The 26164-nt window shown below is 41.0% G+C and overlaps 1 protein-coding gene across 1 annotated transcript; it reads left to right on the forward strand.

Moving 5' to 3' along the window:
* Positions 1–1001: 1001 nt before the first annotated feature.
* On the forward strand, positions 1002–26164 carry LOC120352969. The gene is made up of 3 exons (XM_039435330.1): positions 1002–1313; positions 22756–22979; positions 26063–26164. Exons 2-3 carry the CDS (start codon positions 22764–22766, stop codon positions 26162–26164), a joined length of 318 nt encoding a protein of 105 aa, XP_039291264.1. The 5' UTR covers positions 1002–1313; positions 22756–22763.

Consider the following 26164-nt stretch of genomic DNA (forward strand, 5'->3'; position numbering starts at 1 on the left):
ACACTTAATACTCAATCAGCTGACAAGTGGATTATTCATTGCATGCATTACACAGATATCGGGACCGAGCTTTGCTCTGGAAAGCATAAAAATTTATCACGAAAGAAGAATCATAATAACATTCATACAGAAATTTCCACCTGATCACAGTAAATTGAGATTAATTCCCAGAGGAATGCAAAAATTTCCCTCACAAAGGCCCAGTCGCACAAAATCACACAAAAAGGTTGAATTTCATCCTGATTACTTCACGTGAACCAAATCAGGGAAGACCATTTCAAAAGAGATCTACTGGAATTGATCAGGATTGAAAATAACCCGGATTTTTGCAACCGGCACTAAGTACCTGATTGAATGATTACAAAAGTTCAACAGTTGAGTCATAATGTTGACACAGTCCCACACACATGACTCGCTCATTCACTTCCATCATCAACAGACGACGAAATATTCATTATTATCAGCTGTATTCCCAAGGATGAATGATAATTATCCTTTCAATGTCCTTCAGCGAGTTTTCCCAGATGAGACCTAGTGCAATCGACTCTCTATATTATAAACCTACTATGTTCTGAATTTCGTGAGAATCGTTGGAACTGTTTTGGAGATCCGGTGAAATTCAAACATATAAACATCTGAACATCTAAACATCTCACATCTAAACATCTAAACAGATAACAGAAGTTGCTCGTTTAATAGTATAGGATGTCTGAAGAAGCCAGTGAACAGGTGACACCAGATACTTGTGGATGAGAAAACTGCGTGAGGTCTACTGTTCACAGAACTACTAGTATCTACTAATGTCTCAAACTTCATATCACTTCTTGTCCACTCCAAGTATGAAGCTCTCGACTTAGATATTCGAGTACCTGATAATCCAAAGTCTATTGTGAGACTGTCGGAAATAGAGAATGTCTCACATTCTGATAACTGTCTCAGATTCTCGTAGAGAATGTGGGACAGAATTTACAGTGGCTTTGCTAAACTTCTGTACAATTTGATGCAACAAACCGAGCTCAGATAAGTGCTTCCCATTAAATTGCATGAGGAGCACTGATAAAATGTGTACCATTATTATACGTATATGGTTTCACAAGGACGGTATATATTATGTGTTAATATCCAAGTATATGCATACGATATATAGAGCTGTAACAACGAACTTCGAGAATACAAGTTAGTGTGGAAAGATAGTTAGTTATATGTATAGTGCGGTCCACGTTATAATGACAGTATTTGATCAACTTTGGTTTTGATATCCTTGTCTATCATTCGACATAGACGGTGGTACTATCCTGAAACAGCTGTAGATGGTAAGAAAGTGAGTGAGCGAGTGAGTATGTGAAAATCAAAATATTGCATTTAAGAGAATTGTGTTCTGTTCATCAATAAATCCTTTTATATTAAGCGAGCAATTTCTGTATTTATATATCTGGTTATTCTATATGTGGTTTAATATTTTTATTAAATTCATCCTTGGCTGAAACAGCTGTGGATGGTAAGAAAGTGAGTGAGCGAGTGAGTATGTGAAAAATGAAAATATTGCATTTTAGAGAATTGTGTTCTGTTTATCAATATATCCTATTATATTAAGCGAACAATTTCTGTATTTATATATCTGGTTATTTTATAAGTGGCTATTTCCATATCCGGCTATTTTCATATCTAGTTATTTATGTTCAACGGATCTCGAAAACGGCTCTAACGATTTTGACGAAATTTGGAACATAGTATGTTTATCATGTTTATCAATAAATCCTATTAGCGAGCGATTTCTGTATTTATATATCTGGTTATTTTATATGTGGCTATTTTTGTTTAATGGATCTTGAAACGGCTCTAACGATTTTCACGATATTTGGAACATAGTAGGTTTATGATATAAAGATTCGATTGCACAAGGTCTCATTCTTTGGAAAACTCGCTGAACGACATTAAAAGGATAATTCATCCTTGGCTGAAACAGCTGTGGATAGTAAAAAAGTGAGTGAGGGAGTGAGTATGTGAAAATCAAAATATCGCTTCCTCGAAATTCATAAGATGACATAAGGCTGCCAACTGTGAAATATAAACACGATCATTTTAGAGAATCGTGTTCTGTTTATCAATAAATAAAAACAACGAACGAAGCTCGATGCCCCGATATTAATACAATAATACAATTAATACAATAATATCGGGTCACCGAGCTTCGCTCATGAGTACAAAAGCATAGAAGCATAAAAGCATAGTTAATTATATTTATTTATTGATACACATATTACAATTTTTTCAATTGATTTGGGGAGGACCAACAGACACAGCCCAAGACTGTTTCTTCCCCGGATTTTTATGTATACACTATAAATAGTCCAAAAAGTCGCTTATGTTATATAAACTTGAATTCAGGTCCAATTTTCAGTCCAAACTTTTGAAAACAGAAAACTTCTAATCTAGATTGTTTACAAACCAAATTTAATGACAAAATAACACTCAATAATCACTTAAAACTGTAAAATAATTATTAACTTTGAAAATATTGATATACTTTAATTTAGAATGATAAACTATGTTTGCCACAATATTTGTTAATATGAATAAAAAAATAATGTATCTTGAATAAATCTCATATTGGTCATGTCAACAAATCGGTTATTTCGATCAAGTCGATTAAAATTTTTAGATAGTACCATAGAGAAACAATAGCGTAAGTAGATATCCCATGGTATAGGGAGTTTATGTCGTAACTTTTACTGTTATCTCAAGCCGATTACTGTCGATTATTGTCGATTTTTACTGTTTTGTTGGGGTGATAGTGTATGAACGGCACAATATGAGAGACTACCAGCGTCACACAGTTTCAAGGAAGAGAACTACGTGGACTATCGGCTTGAGATAACAGTAAAAGTTACGACATAAACTCCCTATACCATGGGATATCTACTTACGCTATTGTTTCTCTATGATAGTACTTTTCATGAGATCCGCTGATTTATTGCAATAGTTCAACAGCTGAACATAATTCTGTCTCCATCCCATCCAGGCACTCTCATCTTCCGTTTTCAACAGACGACGAAATTATCATATGTTTTTCCAAGGATGAAAAATTATTATCCTTTTCATGTCCTTCAGCGAGTTTTTCCAGGGATGATACCTAGTGCAATCGATTTTTTATATCATAAACCTACCATGTTCCAAATTTCGTGAAAATCATTAGAGCCGTTTTCGAGATCCGTTGGACATGAATAAACATATAAATATTTTTTTGTGTAGTTGAGAAGTTGATATTGTGGTTGTTATTCATATCAAATAAAAAGACTAAGAAATTGTCAAAAAACCACTGATTTGTTGATACTTATTAGAAAGACCGGTTTCGGCTGTTACAACATTGTAAATCTCTGATGAGCTAAAACTATATATATAAGAGCAGCAGAATTTATACTATATAGTGAGGTCCACGTTATAATGACAGTATTTGATCAACTTTGGTTTTGCTATCCTTGTCTATCATTCGACAAAGCCGGTGGTACTATCCTTTTCTAGGTCCACAACGATGCCAATTATGTATTCGATAGTGTAAAAATATAATTAATTGATAAAGAGAATCGGCATCGCTATTCTTCTATCTTTATCCACTGACATTATAAAGTGGACCTCACTATAGTGGGCGAGTACTGCTATTGGTCAAGGGCATGAACGCCTGCCATTGGCCCAGCTAGACAGTCTGTGGCTTAAGCCGACATTTTGTGACACCGTTAAGTGGGAGGAGACTGTCTAGCTGGGCCAATGGCAGGCGTTCATGCCCTTGACCAATAGCAGTAGTCGCCTACTGGTATAAATTCTGCTGCTTTTATATATAGTTTTAGCAAATCAGGTATTTACAATGTTGTAATAACTGACACCGATCTTTCTAATAAGTATCAACAAATCTGTCGTTTTTTTCCAAGTTCTTAGCCTTTTTATTTAATATAAATATAATATACAGGAATTGCTATAGTGAGGTCCACGTTATAATGACAGTGGATAAAGATAGGAGAATAGTGATGCCGATTCTCTGCATTAATTAATTATATTTCTACACTGTCAAAAACATAATTGGCATCGTTGTGGACCTAGAAAAGGATAGTACCACCGGCTTTGTCGAATGATAGACAAGGATAGCAATTCCAAAGTTGATCAAATACTGTCATTATAACGTGGACCTCACTATAGCTTAATATCTAATAGGATCACAACTTTTCTTGGCTTTTCACTGCTTCCAATATAACATCTGAAGGAATATCAGAGGCATTTTAAGCGAGTTCTCCAGTTAATTTTGAGTGGCTGAACAGTTATTGGAATAAACAATGTTATTAAAAAACCATCGAACGGCTGAAAGAACTCGCTTGTTTCTGACACAGCAAAAATCAATTCATTAAACGCTCATGAAAACTTCCTGATTCTCTATTTTTCTACATTTTCCCCTCTCAAATCTGAGTCGTGAGTCCGAATATAATAAGAAAGAAAAGCCTGTACAGGAAGCAGGGGGCGATTAATGTTTCAAAGATTGTTAGAACTTCGAGTGTCGAAAGAAACGAGCAGTTTTTGTTCATGATTTTTCTCTCTGAAAGCTTACAGACAGGCTCCTTCTCAGCCCTGGGCTGAGTTCATTAGAAGAAGAAGGAGAAGAAGAAGAAAAAGAATGAGGAGGAGGAGGAGCAGTAGAAGGAAGAGAAGAAGAAGAAGAAAAAGAAGAAGAGGCTGAGTTCTTTTTAATCACAATAAAACTGTACTAGAAAATAGTTTACTCTTCGTTAAAATTGTATGAAAAGCTGTTGTTGAATCATTCACACATTTTTCCAAAGTATATAAAATTATATGAACATGATGCTTGCGAACAATCATAATAGTAATAAACAAACCATACGAATTCTGAAGTGTGATGGAAGGTTTACTAAAGGTGCGTACAGATATACGCGCCGCGAACATGAGCCAATTCACTTATAATCAGCGATTATATCTGTATTTCCACAGAAACGGGATAAGATATAAACTTGACCAGTTATAGAATAGACACGGTTCATTGTATATTCATACTGAAAGTCGATGAAGCCAACATCTACAGCAAATCCACCAATCTTGACGTCAAACAGTGACGTCACGCATCAGAAAGAAATTATAGAAAACTTTTTTGAGTTTGTTGTTTTGAACAATGATGTTGAACAATGTTGTTGAACATTGTTGTTGAACAAGCATTGTTGTTAGCTTGGTTGGACGTCAAGATGGGCGGATTTGGCAGTAGATTTGGCTTCAGAGGCTAGACTTCCCAGCGTGTCTATTCTATAACTGGTCTAAGGATAAAAACAATTCACAATTCACTTTTAAACAGCTGATTATATCTATATTTTACAGAAACGGTAAGATATAGATATAAAACCTTGACATCAGCTGATTAAAGTGAATTGCTCATGTTCGCGGCGCGTATATCTGTACGCCCTTTATAATATCGGGGGGACCGCTTTCTCTGAAGTACAACAACATAGAAGCATACTTCATATTATTATCTATTTGATGATACACAGAACACAATAATCTTCTGGTTCCAAATCCAAAGATCTGGTGTGGTACACTCACACAACTTTCCTTGCTCATTGAACTGTAAGCCTCATTCTTAGACGAGAATAATTTAGGGGAATAACATAATGACGATTGGCGGCAAAAATATTTGCGATCAGACTACTTCATATGTGTATATAATTGTTTTCAGAGTACTTTTTCCTTTGTGTAAATTGTGAAATTCGATGATTTTTCAAAAGTCGTCAAAACAGCTGTTTTACAGATGAAATATCTCGACTATGTGTTCTTTTATGAACTGCTCTACCTACCTACCTCATGCACGAGAAGGAGGTTACTAGTCCATTATCAAGGATGGGGTGGACCCCCATAGTTTCCCAGAAAGGAGACTCATGCCAGTTGATAGAGCTGATAAATAACTATACGGGTATGAATTTGAAAAAAAAAATTAGTCAAGTTATCTTTTGAGAAATCGTGGTTTTTTAGTAATTATCCGCCATTTTTCAAGAATATTTCGGAGCTCCTGCAATTTTCTCAGAAAAGAGACTCATGTCAGTTGCTGGGCTATAAATAGCTATCCATGGTGAAAATTTGAAGAAAATTGTAGAGCCGTTTTCGAGAGACCGTGAAAAACATGATTATTATCCTTTTGTGTAGTTGAGAAGTTGATATTGTGGTAATTATTCATATTGAATGAAAAGGGACTAAGAAATTGTCAAAAAACCACTGATTTATTGATAATCAGAAGACCGGTTCCGGTTATTATACCATTGTCAATCTCGATAAACTAAAACTAAATACAAGAGCAGCAGAATTATACTAGTAGGCGAGTACTGCTATTGGTCGAGGGCATGAACGCCTGCCATTGGCCTAGCTAGACAGTCTCCTCCCCCTCTTAGTAAAGTAATTTTATTATCATGGCGATTCGGTTGCTCAAGCCGCCATTTTGTCACCACCGTTGAGGGGGAGGGAGACTGTCTAGCTAGGCCAATGGCAGGCGTTCATGCCTCGACCAATAGCAGTACTCGCTACTAGTATAAATCTGCTGCTCTTGTATTAGTTTTAGTTTATCAGAGATTGACAATGGTGTAATAACCGAAAACCGGGCTTTCTAATTATCAATAGATCAGTGGTTAGTAGGGATAGTGATCAAATGTTTCTCTAGCAAAGGGTGGTTTGTATCCGAGCCCCGCCATATACCTTATCGCTTTCTTTTGTTGTACAAATACTCTTTGAATATTTTCCTTTGAAGTACCACCCCAAAGCTCTATACCGTACACACATAACAATAAAATGTAGCAAAGTACGCTACTTTAACGGTGTTGTGTGGAACATACTTCACCAGATTTCTGATAAGGAAGAGACTTTTTCTTATTTTCCTGATCATACTATCAACATGTAAAGTCCATGTCAGCCTTTCATCAAAATTTACCCCTAGCATATGACCAGAGTCAGTGCTTTCAATTTCATTATAACCAATATATAATTGGGGAAGTATAGGATCATTTTTAAAGTGTATAATTTGGCTTTTCATAGAGTTTATTGATAGACAGACATTATTGAAATACTGGACGACAGCGTTGGTTGAGATGTTCATGTCTATTTCAAGATTATTTACATTTTCATCAGTAAATAAAAGAGTTGTGTCATCAGCGTAGAGTGTAAAATGGACATCATCTGATACAGCTGAATGCAGATCTGATATGTACAAAAGGAAAGTAGTGGACCAGGATTGAGCCCTGAGGGCTCCATTTTTAATTCTAATTTAGAGGATGAAACTTCTCCAAAGGCGAAGTTAGACAGACATACTGAGTACGCTCAATCATATATGATTTCATTAGTGTGTGGGAGATACCTCTTACTCCTAAGCTACGCAATTTATTCACGAGATATCAAAATCCACGCAATCAAAAGCTTTTGAGAGGTCCAGCAGTACAGCTGAAGAGAAATTCCCCTTATCTTATTCATCCAGTACTTTTTCATATAAGTTTATAGCTGCACCAATAGTTGATCGCCCTTTGACAAAACCATACTGGTAGGAAGGAATAAGCTTGAATTCAGTTAAGTAACTAGTCAGACGCAAATATATTATTTTTCAAAGATTTTCGAAAGAGCAGGCAGGATAGAACTAGGCAATAATTTGAAATTTTAGTTTTTTCACCTTTTTTGTAGACAGGGATAACCTTGGAGACTTTAAGGCGATCTGGGAAAACTCCATATTCCAGCATTGAATTAATTATGTCTACTAGAGGAGAAATAAGCTCATTAATACATTTTCCAATTATATTCATTGATAGACCATCATAACCTCTGCTATGTTTTGAATTCAGCAATGACGCATGCATTTAATAACTAAAATAACATAGTATTTTCTCTCGAACTTTCTCTGCTTCCAACTCGGGCTGACCTGTTGCCATTATGTCTTGAAGGAGATTAGCTTTGATGTTAGTTGACCAAACGAAGTGGGGTCTAAGATTCAAGTCGACGGTTTGGCATTCCTCTTAATGTTTAAATGTTTATATGTTGCGCATTTATGGCGAAACGCGGTAATAGATTTTCATTAAATTTGACAGGTATGTTCTTTTTTAATTGCGCGTCGACGTATATAAAAGGTTTTTGGAAATTTTGCATTTCAAAGATAATATAAAAGGCAAAAGGAGCCTCCTTCATTCGCCTATATTAGAGTAAAAATCAGACTATAGAATTATTCATCATAAATCAGCTGACAAGTGATTATACAGATCTGTGGAGAAGCCAGTCTATTGCTGTATTTCCATAAGGTCTATAGTTTCAATCAGGTACTTGCAGATGAGAATACTGCGTGAGGTCTACTGTTCTAGTAAGTAAATCATGAGAATTCTGAAGTTTTTCTTATAATATCGGAGCACCGAGCTTCTCTCTGAAGTACATAAGCATAGAGGCATTATTCATATTTATTTATCTATTCCATGATACACAAAGCACGATTCTTTAAAATGATTGGGGAAGGTCCAACAGGCACAGACCAAAACTATATCTCCTCCAAATTTTGATTTATACACTATAGTCCAAAAAGTAGGTTATGTTCCATACACTTTCGAATTTAAGTCTAATTTCCAGTTCAAACATTTGAAAACCGAAAAGTTCCAATTCAGATTGTTCACAAACAAATGAATAACACATACACTCAAAAAGAAAATGATCACTTTAAACTGTAGAACTATAATTAATTTTTAAAATTATGATATACTCTAATTTAGGATGATATACCATGTCATGTCAACAAATCAGATTATTTTGATCAAGTCGATTAAAATATTCTAGACTAATATCATAGAGAAACAATAGCATAAGTAGATATCCCATGATATAAGGCGTTTATGTCGAAACTTTACTGTTATCTCAAACTGATAGTACACGTAATTCTTTCCTGTGAAGCTTGATATGGCGGAAGGTGTGGCTCGTTCATCAATTGGGCTAGTCAGTCGGGTCGAGCGAGGGGTTTGTTACCACTGTCTGAAAAAAAATGGCTTTTGGTGGCCCTGAAAAAGGCCAAGTTTGTTGCTGGTGGCCCTGAAAAGGGACCAAGATTGTTGCTGGTGGCCCTAAAAGGGACCAAGGCAGGCTAGATGTTTAGTAGTCGTCGACTGGCGCGATACCACGCCGCGCGAGGGTCCCGGGCAGGTCCGTCTGGTGCGAGAGCAGGCCGGCAGGGGCTCAAGTCAATGGTTCGCAGTCTCCACTCTGGTTTACCCGGGCTACGGAGAGGGCTGACGGGTGATCTACTAGCCAGAGGTCGTGCCGAATCTCCGCCGGAGGACCTCCTCGACCACTTCCTCGTTTAGAAGGGGCCTTCTCGCAAACCCCGGGCAGGCAGGTCGTAGGCTTCCGCTGCACACACTCCGATGTCGGTTCGGCACCCAACCCGCGCATCCAGAACCGCGCGCCAGTTGTTAGGCTGGGGCGCAGCTGGCGCGGCGGTGTACAGCCTCAGCCTCTCCTCCACCTGGCGAAGCCGACGTAGGGCCCTCCTCTTCTGGGTTCGGCGGCCGGCTCGGTTCCTCCTAGGCATCGGCTGGGTAGTAGACAAGGAAGACACCTCAGGTTGCGGTTAGTCTCGCCGTGGTTCCCTCATTGGCCTGCTCGCTGCTCTGCTCCTGGTCTTGGTAGTGGTCTCGGCTGGTAGTCTCTTCTGGCTCTTCAGTGGAAGGCTGCTAGTGAGCAAGTGCTATCGAGGGTAGCTGAGTAGCCCCCTTTTATTCACAGTCCCCGAGTTCACCTGCGCTGCTATTGGCCGGTGGTGCTCGGCCAATAGAAACGCAGAACGGGTGGCGGCGACTGAGGCACACCCTGGTGGCGGGTGGGTCAACCACTCATTTGGTTGATGCGTGGCGTGGAGCAGAGCAGAGCGGCAGGCTGAAAGGTAGCGAACGCGAGGGAGGTATCATTTCCCCCCCCCCATTTGAGGTAGCCACGGCGAGAATTTATTGATTGCAAAAACAAGATACAATGTTTACAAAATATACAAAAGTGCCATTGGGCGATAATTTTACAGAAGTGAGACCAGAAGGGTCTCTCCCAACAGGTGGGTTGTGGTCAATAATACAGAAATAAGACCAGAAGGTCTCCCCCAACAGGTGGGTTGTGGTCAATAATTACAGAAATAAGACCAGGGGTCTCCCCCAACAGGTGGGTTGTTATTCCAAGAGATGTTGCTGGTCGGTGGTTGGAGCCGGGCGTAGTTGAGTCTTGTACACCTTGATGGTCTCGTTGTCACGGGTGATCCAGTAGACAGCTCCTTGGTTGTGGGCGACCGTATATGGTCCCTTCCATCTGGGTGCTAGGCCCGCATGGAATTTCTGAGCCTTGTTTGAGAGTTGATGATTCCATGTGAGCACCTGGTCGCCGATCTGGTAACGAGGCTGTGTCTCGGCTATCGGGTCTCCCTTCCTATTGAGATAATTTGCTTGGTTCAACATGGCTTTGCATTGGATTGCGGTTAGCGTGTGTAGACGCTGGTTAATATGGTCTTTGTGCGGTTTGAGTTGATTTTCGGGCCAGTGGCTCCATTCCCCTGGCCGTGGAAGGGTTTGGCCAAACAGGATTTGACTGGGACTGTATCTTGTTGCCGTGTTCTGTCGATTTCGCAGGGTGAATAGACGGATGGTAGTTGGTTCTCCCATTCTTGTGTTGTTTTGTAGGCGATCCGTAGTCCCTTCTGAGTTCCTGGTTCCTTCTCTCGGTAGGGTTGGCTGGGGGTGATAAATTGCGTGGTGTAGTGTAAGACTCCCCATTTGAGGCAGAGTTCGTTCCATACTAACTGAGTGCCATTGTCGGAGAGAGGATTTTTGGGTATCCCCATCTGGGAAACAGGTGCGTATCCATTGTGCAGCCAATCGTGTTGGCGTCACTGTGAGGCAGCGGGTAGGCTTCTATCCACCTGGAGAAAGAATCAGTGATGACCAATATGAATAGATTTCTTCACTTGGAGAGTGGGTAGGGGCCCATCAGATCGAGACATACGGTTTCCCATGGTCTAGTAGACTGTCGCTGTCATTGCGTAGGTTCGTGATTCCGGTTGTACGCTTTTGAGCAACTACACAGCAGGCAATTTTGTACGTACGCGGTTATCTGCGCCTTCATACGGGGCCAAGTGTAGTATGTAGCGATGTTTCGGTAGGTTTCGGCGTAGCCTGGATGTCCCATTAGATCATCGTCGTGATAGCGGAAAAGTAGCCGGGTGCAAAAGTTGGGCGGTATGACTATTCGCCAACCGTTGCATGTTTTCTTCTCCCAGAGTCGGTTGTGTAGTAGGCGTAACTGGTGAGGAATACTTGATCATTTCCCGGTTGATCCTCCACGGTCGGGGTTTCATCTCCATCCTTCGTTGCACCTGCACGTTGATCTGGTTGTCTGTGGCCTGTGCTTTCCGAATCTCTTCTAACAGTTCAGTTTCGTTTGCGATGCTTGCTAGCATAGCGGGTTCACTGGTGACTGGCAGGATTCGGGAGGCATGGTTCGTTCTAGTTGTTGACTGGTCTCCTCAACTTTTTCGTTGTGCATTGCTGTGACAGTGCGTCGGCGAACTGATTCTCTTTACCCGGGCAGTGTTCTAGGGTGAAGTCAAATTCTTATAGGAGCAGGGCCCATCGAGTGAGTTTGGCGCGGCTGTCCTCTGCAGTTTGTAACCAGGTAATCACCTTATTGTCGGTACGGAGTATGAATGACCTGCCTTCCAGGTAAGAGCAATATCACTTTATTGCCCAGACAACCGCAAGGCACTCTTGTTCGTTTCTGTGATACTGCTGTTCCGTGTGGTTCAGCTTGGCACTGGCGTATGCCAGTTGATTTCTTGTATAGGACAGCCCCTATACCGACCTTGCTGGCGTCTGTCTGAAGAGAAGGTCTTGAGAAATCTGGTGACAGAGTGGTTGGATGTTGGCGGTCAATGCTTGTAGGCGGCGGAAAGCTGTCTCTTCTTTTGGTGACCATTTCCATCACGTCTTCATGCTAAGTAGCTCAGACAGAGGCGAACAAACGTCAGCGGCGTTGGGTAAAAATTCTCGTAGCCAGCCGACTACTCCGAGAAATTCTCGCAGTTTCTTTCTGGTGGTGGGTGGTTGGGCAGAAGTCACAGCTAGGATAGCCTGCGGTTTTGCTTGGTTGCCCTCGGAGGTGATTATGTGACCGAGTATTCAAGTTGCTTGCGGCCGATCTGGCATTTTGCTGCTGAGACAGAGAGATTGTATAGATTTAACCGTTCAAACACTTTGGCTAAGTGGAGTAAATGTTCTTCCCAGGTATCCGAGTACACAATGATGTCGTCGAGATAAGTGTAGCAGAACTTGTCGACGTATCCACTCAGTACTTGTTCTCATGGATTGGAGCAGCTGGGTGCATTTCGTAGGCCGAAAGGCATGACCTTAAATTGTAGCTTTTTGGCTTAGGGAGTGGTGAAGGCCATGTAAGGTCGATACTGGGGTGCGAGTGGTACCTGCCAGTATCCCATCCATGGGTCGAGTGAGCTGAATATTTTTGAAGTTCCCAGGCTTCAAATGACGTCCTGTAGGGTCATCTGCGGTGCCGTGCTGGAACGGTGATGGAATTCACCATCGGTATCGATGCAGAACCGTGATGTGCTGTCCTTCTTGGGGACAACGGCAATTGGAGAGTTGTAAGGCGAATCACTGGCTTCTACCAGGTTGCGTTCCTTGAGGGCGGCAACTTCTGACTCGATAATTTGCAGTTTCTCCCGTGAGTATCGGTAAGGCCGCTGGCTGCATATTTCTGAGCTGTTGAGTTGAATTGTCATGGTGGCGGCCGTGGTGATGGAGGGTGGCATCTGCTCCATGAACAATTTTGCGTGTTGTTGCAGTAATACTGTTAACCGTCGGTGCTGGTCGCTGGGCATGTCTTCTAGTAACTTGTCAACCAGGTGAGTGTCCATCTCTACTGAGACTGGTGGTTGCGCTATCCAGAAGATCGTGTCTTGCTGCGTCTTGCCGCAGATTAGCCTGTCTTGCTCAAAGTCAGCACTGCCTTACCTCCCGAAACCATGGTCATCCCAAGATGATGTCTTCGCATAGGTCAGGTAGACCAAGGAAGGGAATATTTTGAATGTGCTGTTGGATCTGGAGTTCCAGATGTCCTTGTATGGCCGTTTTGCAGCTAGTGGGATGGTTGGCCAGCAGTACAGGTAGCTTCAGCAGTTGGATCCGTGTACCGTGGTCAAGGTGGGCAGCTCTCACGAAGTTGTGCGTTGCGGCTGAATCGAGTAGAGTGTGTAGTTGTTTACCCGTGAGGATGACAGGGATCCGGGGTAGAGTCTGTCCATCTATCTGGATCACGACTAGGTTCGGTGCTTGGCTGGGTGGAGGGCTGGTGATGTGGTTGTTGACTACTGGGGCGGCAGTGTTGGTGACCTTGTTGGTGACTGCAGCCAGGGCAGTGTTGGTGACCTGGTGGCTGACTGCGGCTGGGGCAGTGTTGGTGACCGGCTGGTTGCCGGCGGCTGGGTCAGTGTTGGTGACCAGGTGGCTGACTGCGGCTGGGGCAGTGTTGGTGACCTGGTGGCTGAATGCGGCTGGGTCAGCGTTGGTGACCTGCTCTTCGACTGCGGCGAGGGCAGTGCTGGTGACTCCGTCCATGACAGCGACCCCAGTAGGTGGCGGGTGCGTGTGGGTCACAGTTGCATGTTCCTCCCCAGGCTGGTGGTCGATGACGCGCTCATCGTCGGCTGGTGATGCTGTCCTCTCGCGGGGCCAGTAGAGGTGCGGTTGCTGGGTGCTGTGGAGAGTCTCTGTCAGCCGGGAAGAGCAAGGGGTCTTCGGTGACATTGGAAGGAGACTTAGCGACGCTAGCAGGGTCTATGGTGGCGTGATGGGTAGGCGATCGATCTGTTGTGAGTGAGACGGTCATAAGTGACGGCTGGGTGGTTGATGCGCAAGGGTGTGCCGGACGCGGTTGCTGTTGTGAGACGGTGACCCGGGTGATGACTGGTACTGGGTCATTCTTGATAGCCCGTGGAGGTGCGGCTGCTAGGTACTGTGGAGAGTCTCCGTCAGCCGAGAAGAGCGAGGGGTCTTTGGTGATGTTGGAAGGAGGCTTGGTGATGCTGGCAGGATCCACGGTGGAGTGACCAAGGAATGACTGGCCCGGCCGCTTCGGTGACGGTTATCGCTTGTAGTTGGGGTTGTGACCTGCGAGGCTGGCGCTGCGGGTCTTGCACCTCATCGTTAGTGTTGTGGACTCCTACTTTCCGTGCTGGAGGGGTGGAGTCCGAGTCTCTCCAGTATTGCCGTTTCCCTGCCGTTTCTTCGCGAGTTCTGGGCAGTCGCGATGAAAATGCTTGGCCGGGCAGCAATGACACTGAGGAAGCTGGTTGTAGTTGAACCTCGGCGGGGGCTCTCGATGGGGTGGCCCTGCGGGTGCCGTAGGTTGCGGCGGCTTATATTTTGGTTGACTGTTGAGGTCGGTTTCCAGGTCGTTGGTGATCATGATCAGCTCTTCATAGTTCGTGGGACGAGCAGGTCGAACTAGGGTGCGAAGCTCGGAACTCAGCTGACCGATGAGCAGGGCGATCACCTCATCTTCAGCCAGGTTGGTTCCTAAGCGCTGCTGTAGTTGGAGCTTCTGGCGGATGAATTGCTCCACTGGCTGGTTCGGTTTGTGAGTGGTGCCATAAAATTCTGTGTGAGTGGCTGTGATTTTATGGGCTCCCAAGAAACGGGCCTGAAGTCGGTCATGGAACTGTTCCCAGGTGGTGACGAATTCTCCGTAGTCTCTCCACCAGGCAGTGGCGTCGTCTTGTAGTTGCGCTTTTAGAAGCATGACCCAGGTATAGCTGGGAATGTGGTGACCCTGTAGCAGCTCGGTGCACTGTCGCATGAAGGTGATGGGGTCTTCATGGAGCTTGCCGCGGAAGAACGGTAGCAGGGTCGCTATGCTGGTCAGCTGGCTGAGGTTGCCGGTGTAGCTGACGGCTGGAGCCGGTAAGTTGGCCATGTTGCTGGTTGCGGTAGTGGCGTGACTAGAGGTTGACGGTTGAGCAGGCAGGTTGACGGTCAGCGCGCTGGGTTGCAGGGTGGTTGGTCGAGTGGGCTCGCTGGTGAAGGTGGGTGGCTGCATTGCCCCGGTTTCGCTGGTGGAAGCGGGCGGCTGCGTCATGCTGCTGTCGGTTTGACCGGTGGTCTGTGCAGGCCAGCCGGCGAATGTAGACTCGGTGTGCTGGCTGGTTGACTGCATCGAATCTTCGGTGGTCGTATCTCCACTGTCTCCGGCTCCGGTTCTAGTCGCTACCATGTTCAGGTGTTATGGGCGCCACTGGGAAATTGCCTGTTCCCAGACAGGTATTCTGAATCGAAAGATTCAGAGACACATTTTGTTGAAAGAAAATAAGTTTGAATTTTTTTGTGTGAAAAATTCAAGACATACATTTACATGAAAAATTAAAGACATACATTTAGTTGAAAATTTAGGTTGTCATTTTGTTTGGAAAAAAAGTTTTGACAGTGGTAACGGGTTACTGTATCTCCATACAGTGAGTGGCCGCACATTGGCAGGCGCCAATAATTGATATGGCGGAAGGTGTGGCTTGTTCATCAATTGGGCTAGTCAGTCGGGTCGAGCAAGGGGTTTGTTACCACTGTCTGAAAAAAAAATTGCTTTTGGTGGCCCTGAAAAGGCCGAGTTTGTTGCTGGTGGCCCTGAAAAGGGACCAAGATTGTTGCTGGTGGCCCTAAAAGGGACCAAGGCAGACTAAATGTTTAGTAGTCGTCGACTGGCGTGATACCACGCAGCGCGAGGGTCCCGGGCAGGTCCATCTGGTGCGAGAGCAGGCCGGCAGGTGCTCAAGTCAATGGTTCGCAGTCTCCACTCTGGTTTACCCGGGCTACGGAGAGGGCTGACCGGGTGATCTACTAGCCAGAGGTCGTGCCGAATCTCCGCCGGAAGGACCTCCTCGACCACTTCCTCGTTTAGAAGGGGCCTTCGGTCAAACCCTGGGCAGGCAGGGTCGTGGGCTTCCGCTGCACACACTCCGATGTCGGTTCGGCACCCAACCCGCGCATCCAGAACCGCGCGCCAGTTGTTATGCTGGGGCGCTAAGTCTTGGGGCGCAGCTGGCGTGGCGGTGTACAGCCTCAGTCTCTCCTCCACCTGGCGAAGCCGACGTAGGGCCCTCCTCTTCTGGGTTCGGCGGCAGGCTCAGTTTCTCCTAGGCATCGGCTGGGTAGTAGACAAGGAAGACACCTCAGGTTGAGGTTAGTCTTGCCATGGTTCCCTCATTAGCCTGCTCGCTGCTCTGCTCCTGGTCTTGGTAGTGGTCTCGGCTGGTAGTCTCTTCTGGCTCTTCAGTGGAAGGCTGCTAGTGAGCAAGTGCTATCGAGGGTAGCTGAGTAGCCCCCTCTTATTCACAGTCCCCGAGTTCACCTGCGCTGCTATTGGCCGGCGGTGCTCAGCCAATAGAACGCAGGAACGGGTGGCAGCGACTGAGGCGCACCCTGGTGGCGGGTGGGTCGACCACTCATTTGGTTGATGCATGGTGTGGGGAGCAGAGCAGAGCGGCAGGCTGAAAGGTAGCAAACGCGAGGGAGGTATCAAGCTTTATGACGCTGGTAGTCTCTCATATTGTGCCGTTCATACACTTTTACCCAGTCAAAACAATAAAAATCGACAGTAATTGGCTTGAGATAACAATAAAAAATGCGACATAAACGCCCTTTACCATGGGATATCAGCTTACGCTATTGTTTCTCTATGCTAATATCTCTCGTGAGATAAGCTGATTGATTACACAGCTGATCTCCCACACATGCACACGCATCTTCTGTTATCGAGAGACGACAAAATTATCATCTGTTTTTCCAAGGATGAATAATCATTATCCTTTTCATGTCCATCAGCGAGTTTTCCCAGGGATGAGACCTAGACCAGATCTCCATTTTCTCCACCTCATTATTACTATAGTGAAGTCCACGTCATAATGGCAGTGTTTGGTTAGCAATGGTATTGCTATCCTTATCTATCATTCAACAAAGTGGATAACGCTATCTCTTTCTCACTTCGCTCTGTTGCTAGATCATCTTCTAACAATGTGGGATGAATAATATTAACAAAATATTTCTACTTAATTATGAAAATTCATTATGAAATTATTGAAATATATAATTTCTTGCTTGATAAAATATACTAGATTATTTCGAACGAGAATGAACAGTTCATATAATATCAATAAACATGTATCAGCTACCATCTATAGAAGGCATTGACTAAAGTGCGGTCCACGTTAGAATGACAGTATTTGATCAACTTCGGTTTTGCTATCCAAAGCCGGTGGTACTATCCTTTTCTAGGTCCACAACCATGACAATTATATTTTTGATGGTGTAGAAATATAATTAATGCAGAGAATTGGCATCGCTATTCTTCTATCTTTATCCACTGCCATTATAACGTGGACCACACTATAGACAGAGTCTTCCATCTTAATTATGAAAATTCATCATGAAATCATTGAAATATATAATTTCTTACTTCATAAAATATAATTGATTTTCCCAATTATTATTTTTATTCATTTATTTACAATGTAAATGAAACTTATGTAATAACATTGGTAGATGAAATAATAAGGTAGTCCTAGTGCTATTTTTCATCCAAATTTATAGGTGCCAAAGTCCAAAATAAGTTTAGAATCTCACGCGTTAAATTATTATAAAAATTTAGTCCTTCATAAAAATAAACATGAAAACTAATAATTTTGAATTTAGATGGCTTGAATTAATAAATTGATTAGAAATATTACATTCAATTACCACATGCAACGAGTAAAAGCATTTTTCAAAGACCTTAACATACTCACACTTCCTTCCATTTACATTTACCAGCTAGTAGTTTTTGTTAAAGTAATATCAATAAGTTCCAATTTTGTACAGATAATCATAATATAATACTCGAAATAGAAATATTATTGCATTTCCAATCCATAGAAATGTAGCTTTTGAAAAAACTCCATTTTATTCAGGAATGAGACTCTATAATAGGCTGCCAACAGACATTTGAAACATGGAATCAGTCATTTTATTCAAACAGGCAGTCAAAAAAATGTTATTAGAGAAAAGCCCATACGCAATCTCAGAATTTTATTCACAAGAAAATTGATTTTTTATATATATATATGATATATATCATTACCATCCTTAAAGATACTTGATACATGATACCTGAATAAATATTTTATTATTTTGATTGTATGTATTATAGTATTAGGATTAGTATAGTACTGACAAGTTACCTGTCAAATGGGATTATTCCCAAAATTGATGTAATGTAATGATTATTAATAAATAAATAAATAAATAATATTGAATTATTTTAGAAAATTTGGATCTAGAATGAACTGTAAATATAACATCAATAAACCTGTATCAGCTACCGTCTATAGAAGGCATTGACAAGACAGAGGTTCGGCAACGTTGTTCTTCTATGTTTCTCAACTGCCATTATAACGTGGACCTTACTGAAGCGATGAGAAATTTCTATTATTTCTGAATAGTCTCAGTTGGGACCCCTCTGCATTCATTGGAGCGGCATGGGTACTAAAATGTGTGCAAATGTTCCCCATTACACGTTCTAAGTACCTCAATAATTTTGAGGGTGCCAGGTAGAACGACAACCTCCCTTCTCTGTAATTCTCACACCTTCTTCTCTCCCACCTGATTCGTTACTCTTCATTCTCTTCTCACCCCTCTCTTTCACTTCATTCTCCTCTCTTACTTCAATTCCTCCTAATTTTCAATTCGAATTCAATTTATTTTTCTTCCACCTACTGTCTAAATTGCTTACTTTACTCCCTGGAACATATCGACAAATTGTCACTTTTTGCTCTTACGGGACTAAAAATAAAGTAAATTTCTAAAGGATGGGGTGGACCCACCATCAGTTTCACAGGAAAAGACTCATACCAGTTGATAGAGCTGATTAATAACTATACAGGGTATGAATTTGAAAAAATCGTTGGAACTGTTTTTCAGAAAATCGTGAAAAACATGGTTTTTCAGTCATTATCCGCCATTTTTCTCAAGAATATTACGGAGCTCCTGAAATTTCCCCAGAAATGGGACTAATGCCAGTTGATAGGGCTTATAAATCATGGTATGAATTCTAAGAAAATCGTTAGAGCCGTTTTCGAGAAAACCGTGAAAAACTTGTGTCTTTAGTCACTATCCTCCATTTTTCTCAAGAATATTACGGAGCTCCAGAAATTTCCCTAGAAATGAGACTAATGCCAGTTGATAGGGCTTATAAATAGCTATTCATGGTATGAATTCGAAGAAAATCGTTAAAGCCGTTTTTGAGAAAACCGTGAAAAACATGGTTTTTTAGTCATTATCTGCCATTTTTCTCAAGAGTATTACGGAGCTCGTGAAATTTTCCCTGAAATGAGACTTATGCCAGTTGATAGGGCTTATAAATAGCTATCCATGGTATGAATTTGAAGAGAATCGTTAGAGTCGTTTTCGAGAAAATCGTGAAAAACACGGTTTTTCAGTAATTATCCGCCATTTTTTCCGCCAACTTGAATAGAATTTCATTGAATTTCTTAATGTCGGATCCTCATGGTATAAGGACCTTAAGTTTAAAAATTCAAGTCAATCGGTTGATTAGGAAGTTTCACGAAATTTGGAACATAGTAGGTTTATGATATAAAAATTCGATTGCACTAGGTCTCTTCCTTGCAAAAACTCGCTGAACGACATTAAAAGGATAATTCATCCTCGGCTAAAACAGCTGTAGATAGTAAAAAAGTGGGTGAGCGAGTGAGAAATCAAAATATCGCCTTCCTCATCTCCTTCTTCTTCTTCTTCTTCTTCTTCTTCTTCTCCATCTCATTCTCTTCTTCTTCTTCTTCTTCTTCTTCTTCTTCTTCTTCTTCTTCTTCTTCTTCCTCTTCTTCTTCTTCTTCTTCTTCTCCTTCTCCTCCTTCTTCAGTCCCATTTTATCTTCGGTTTTTTTTCTTCTTCTGAGAAATTCAATCGCATCAAGTAGAGATTTATCTGGAAGGAAGAAAGGATATCAGGCTCGAGGACAGTGGGCTGGAAAAAGTATTATGAACGGCTCAACTATCTGCGTTTCCCATCTTGGAGATTTTCTTTATTTTCATTCACCACTTTCCCGCGTTTTTTGTCAACATTTTCAACAGATTTCTATCATTTCTTGTTCCCACTTCAACAGTCACAATCCCCTCAACGGTATCAAGAATAAACCTGACTTGATATAGTGAGGTCCACTTTATAATGACAGTATTAGATCAACTTTGATTTTGCTATCCTTGTCTATCATTCGACAAAGCCGGTGGTACTATCCTTGTCTATAGTGAGATCCATGTTATAATGACAGTATTTGATCAACTTTGGTTTTGCTATCCTTGTCTATCATTCGACAAAGCCGGTGGTACTATCCTTGTCTATAGTGAGATCCATGTTATAATGACAGTATTTGATCAACTTTGGTTTTGCTATCCTTGTCTATCATTCGACAAAGCCGGTGGTACTATCCTTTTCCAGGTCCACAACGACGCCAATTATGTTTTTTACAGTGTAGAAATATAATTAGTTAATGCAGAGAATCGGCATTGCTATTCTTCTATCTTTATCCACTGTCATTATAACGTGGACCTCACTATAGTAACAGTATTCGATAGTAACGGTATCAGTTAAGGGTAACCGTCCACTGGAACCGTATTCAACCGATCCGTTCGGCCGTTGGATCGGACGAATCTGCTGGCCGTTATTTCGGCCGAATGTGGTCGTCCATTGGAACCGTTATTATGTTAAATAAAGTTGTAACTATGGACAATAAAAAGTTGATGAGTTTGGTTCAGTCAGTAATATACGTCAGTCTAGTTCAGTAGTTGGACTATAAAATAAATAAATCAGCTGTCCAGTGGACTATAATACTACCCGTTCAAAAGCATCGAACATCTTGAAGATGTATCTTTCCATCAACGTTAGTAGACAGTTGACTTCAATACTACCCGTTTAAAAACATCGAACATCTTGAAAATGTATCTTTCCATCAATGTTGTAGACAGTTGCAGCCAGACCTGATAACAGCGCTCACACTCACATTCCGGGACGACACGTCACGGTACGATAGGACAGAAAGCTCTATGTTTATTCAGGATTTTTTAGACATTTTTAATTGATAAATTATTTATAAATTTTTGAGAAAGCATAACAACTGGTCAATGTAACTCACTGAGCGTAAGGTCTACTGTTCACAGAACTACTAGTATTATTGCTATTTATTATAATTGTATGGGAAGATAATACAGTTTATTGAACCAGTTTCAATATAAGGAATTCTCATAATCAGAAAATCCACTATTTTCCAGAGCATTGATAGAACAGACCCGACAATTCAATATTCCATTCAGTTCTCCAGTCATTCATGATGTTCTCAGACGATAAAATTGGGTTGAAAATAGATTCTAAGGCGAGACGCAGAAGTAATATTGAAATTTTTGAAATTATATCTCAACCAATTATCTCTCGTTCACATTATTGAATTCGCTTCCTCTGTGGAATGAATTCGGAGACCCAGTGAGGAGAGCGGATGTGAAATGGGATGATGATTGGAGAAAGAGGAAAGAGGTGAAGTGTTGGAGGAGGAAGGTTGAGAGAAGAGAGAGAGAGTGAAGATGAGTGACTGAAGAACGTGTGAATTGAGTTGAGCAACTTGGATGCATGCTGAATCTCTTATTAACGTAGGAGGACTGAAAAAGCGGTCCCCGGAGCAATGCCAACTTGGAATGGGGAGTGAGTAGGATTATAAGGCTAAAAACGTCTCCAATCTTATTAAGGAGGAGAGGAAGCTGCATAGAAAAGGCGGGAAATGAGTGAGAGAGATGAGGTTGCAAGTATGTGTGAGAGAGAGAACATAAGACATTGAGAATGGATTACTAGTAGTTCTGGGAACAGTAGACCTCACACAGTTTTCTCATCCACAAGTATGAATCAGTCAAGTATCTGATGTCAAATCTGATGGAACAAATGACTGAAACTGTCCAGCCCCAGAACGATCACATGACAACCATCACTCAACCATCCAATGCAAACCTATAAACCCTTTATAGGGTATGTAATTGTATACATATATTATATAAACTCAAGCTATTTCAATGACCAAAGTGCGAGATAAATTACTTTTAACATGAAGAGGAGAAACCCATTTCTCCCTCCACAGTTTGTAGCATAGACACAGACGGACATCCTGCGCACAATTGGATGCGCCGTGTCATTTTTCTTCGTGTTCTTGTGATGAAAACATCTCTGTAACATACACAAACCAATATACCTGCTGACCAGTACACTACTTGGAACATTGCCAACAATTGATGGAGGGGAGTGTTGCCGCTCTCACTCAGACACAAAAGAAGGAGAATGCTGCTAGGTAGTGGGAGTGATTAGTGGAGGATAGAGCATCGGACCTCTCCGTCTTCGAGAAAGAGCCGTGTTAAAAGTAATTTATCTCGAACTTTAGTTTTGACTATTGGTCATTTTAACTGAGCATGAGTCATTTTCCAAATGTCACATTTTAACTTGAAAATGACCAATGGTCGGGACTAGTCCTCAAAATATTTCAAAGTTTTGAAAAAAGGGTCAACAAGTTTCTATATTGTTTTTATTAATTTCAATATTGTGTATATATATGATACTGACAACTGTGTTCTATTTTGTTTAGGTGTGCCTATGACGTCACAGCAATCGCCTTCAAGAGCATCAGCAGCCAATCAGAAGGCAGGGGGCGTGGCCAACCAGCTACTGACCAATGCAGTGCCGACCGCTGAGATGAGGCCACGCCTACAGCAGAGGCCTTATTTCGATTTGCCGGCTGGGAATGTGTCATGCGTCGTCGGACAGACAGTCACACTCCTGTGTCGCGTCAGACATGTCGGCGACAGAACAGTGAGATTTTATTATTCAATCTCCTTTATTCACTTACTCCTCATTCATTTATTCTCTATTCATTCATTCTTGATTCATTTATTCTTTATTCATTGAGGTTGTGCATTCAATAGTTTAAAAAAAAAGTTTTTCCTTTTTCTAATCTATTGGACAGGTTCTTAGGACATAATCTATGCAATTGAAATATTTTTATCAGCTCCTGTTAGCCAACAATAGGGCTTCAAAAGTCACTTTTTTGAGGAAGATGATATACATACCCTACAAAAACTACTGGTCAGAAAAATTTGAGAAAAATATGCAAGTCTCGTCTTTAATATAGCAAAAATTATGTCTACTATAGTAGAATAGACACTATCAGGGTCCTCTAACACTCAAAATAGTGAGAATAGATAGTTTCAATTTCTTAAATTTCGATGTACTTTAATAACGTATTTCATAAGGGGTACATGATTTGTTAGTTGAAAAATAATTTATTAGAACCCATTATTAAGAAATTTTTCCTTATCTGTATATATAAAAGCGAAATGGCACTCACTCACTAACTGACTCACTCACTCACTCACTCGCAGAACTAAAAATCTACCGGACCAAAAACTTTCAAATTTGGTAGGTATGTTCAGTTGGCCCTTTAGAGGCGCACTAAGAACGGATTTGGAAAAATGTCTAAAGATACGCCCAAAATCTGCGTTTTCCAGCGTTTTCTCAGCTTTATCGAGAAAAAAATGAACGGAAAATGTTCAAATTTAGTACAGAAGCTCAGCTAGGGTGTAATAATGTTGTGTTAGAAGGAATTTGCAATAACTTCGAAGATACAGCTAAAATTAGCGTTTTTCCAGCGGTTTTTTTTTTTGCTTTTTCTCAGATTAATCGAGAAAAAATGAACAGAAAATGTTCAAATTTAGTACAGAAGCTCAGCTAGGGTGTAATAATGTTGTGTTAGGAGGAATTTGCAATAACGTCAACGATACGTCCAAAATTAGCGTTTTTTTTTGCTTTTTCTCAGATTTATCGAGAAAAATAACAGAAATTGTTCAAATTTAGAAAAGAAGCTAAGCTAGGGTGTAATAATTGTGTGTTAGAAGGAATTTGAAATAACGCACACGACATGCCCAAAATGAGCGTTTTTCCAACATTTTTCTCAGCTTTTCTGCGTTTTCTCAGTACTTTGACTTTCTGATTGAATGAAGCATGCTGAAATGGAATATGCAGGCGAGCGAAGCGAGCCCACTGATCTCATTTTTGGACGATCCAGTCGGAGCCCCCTGGCTAGACGGTGTCACGATATCCTTCTTTTTAAGGAACTAAAATTGATAAATAAATAGGAGATCAAATTATAGAAAATAGAAATATTTCTATCATGAGAAGCTGTTGTAACCCAATACAAGACCTAGCTAATATAACTACTGCTATTATCTCACCTTATATTTATAGTACTTCACTATGTATCTTTTCTTGTATGTCATTTATATATAATAATGAATTTATTGTGCACTCTTTTCCACAAAATTATTGTTATGATAGGAATATTATTAGAAAACTAACCTCATTTAGTCAACGTTTTTAAAATAATGTCAAAGGAGCACAGCCTCATAAATTATTTACCTGTCATAAGACGAGAAGAATGTTCTTTATTTTCATATTTGAATTATAAAATATCTTGAAGATGTCGATTTTGAAAATATTGAAAGACAACAACAAAAAAATAATAAATTAAAGTAGTGTTTACTCACCGTATATAGTAGTTGAATTGTTGTTATAAGCAGACAATCACCTGTCAAGCGCTTATCTTTGTACCGTTATTATCAAAATTAGCCTCCATTGCTATTGCTTTATTTTCTTTTCGTAGAATTAAAATTTATTTATTGTAATTATTTTTTATTTCCTCACACTTCACATCACTGTATCACATGCTTGTGCCAATGTTATCGTAGGTCAGTGATTCTTGTAATCACCACGTGAATGTGATGTCTGATAAGGGAGAAGCTAGCTTCATATGGTAGTTCTAGTGATAAGAGGTTCGACTTTTGTTTGTATTAAAAAATATCCCGGTTTCAAATTATGTAATTGCTGATTTGAATCACTACATCTGGGAACTACTTTCTTTATTTGCAAACGTCATTGTGACAAAAGCCATTTTGAATTAATTCAACCTATCAGAAGCCCAGATTTAATTATTCAAGGGTGTATGAACTTAAGTATCTAGAAAAATAACCACTTCCGAGATGATCATCTAGCGGTAGAAACCATGGTTGAATGTTCCCCGTTTAACTGTTTCAAATGTTAAAGTAAATGTCTCAAATAATTGTAAATCAGCACCAAATACCGTCTATATATTTTTTGATTAATTATGGAGTGAAGTGAAAATTAAAAAAATAAAACGTCACCGAACTTAGCCGCCGACACTCTGCCTGTGCCACAACGTGAGCGATCCATATCCGAGGTCCAGTCAATTTTCATCCGAAGACATCGAGTGAGTAATTTCATCTCATCATTTTGTATTGGGCCCAATGCACAGTGCAGTGCATCGATAAAATATAACAAAGCGCTAACGACGAATTATTTGAAACTGAGAGTTTCCGACAATACATGAAATTTGTATTAATTGTGATCTCATTTCTTGCTTTCCACGCCAGCCTCCTGAGTCTCAGTCGCTCAAGGCTAGTAATTAACTCATTTTTCAAATATTATCAAATCTCTCCAATTCAATATCTGGACTTTGTTCAATCAAATATCCTGCTAAAAACTTTAAATATAGTAACTCTTCAAATTATCATCACAGTGTTGAATGTGTTGTACACATTAGACTGTGATTTTTTGTAAAAAGTGTGGATTTTTTGTGCGCGTTATATTGCAGTTATTATCAACTTATAGCAATTCATTTTATCCCGTTTGGCAAACTCACAAGGTATAGTTATAAGACGAGCAAAGGTCTCCCTGAACTATATTCTTGGCTGTGGGAGTCAGCCGAAGTGTGAGCTTATTGATATTTCGCAACGCCACGTTACAACCACATTCCATCATTTGGATTGGATATTATCTTTATATATTTTTGAGTTCTATGAAGACGTGTAATCGGTTGAAAGGAGAGAATAACTACCTCCCAGACCGATTACTCCGGATCATTCCACTCTTTCTTTGTATTGGCCTTCCTGCTCCCGGGCGAGCGAAGCGAGCCTGACGGCTAG

The sequence above is a fragment of the Nilaparvata lugens genome, chromosome 9 (genome assembly GCF_014356525.2).
Source record: "Nilaparvata lugens isolate BPH chromosome 9, ASM1435652v1, whole genome shotgun sequence".
Classification (NCBI taxonomy): Eukaryota; Metazoa; Arthropoda; class Insecta; order Hemiptera; family Delphacidae; genus Nilaparvata; species Nilaparvata lugens.

Excerpts from the sequence above, each read along its gene's own strand:
- LOC120352969 (XM_039435330.1), top strand. The coding sequence starts at position 22,764 with ATGACGTCACAGCAATCGCCTTCAAGAGCATCAGCAGCCAATCAGAAG. Across the intron at positions 22,980-26,062 it reads GACATGTCGGCGACAGAACA|GAGAGAATAACTACCTCCCA; the intron begins GTGAGATTTTAT and ends ATCGGTTGAAAG.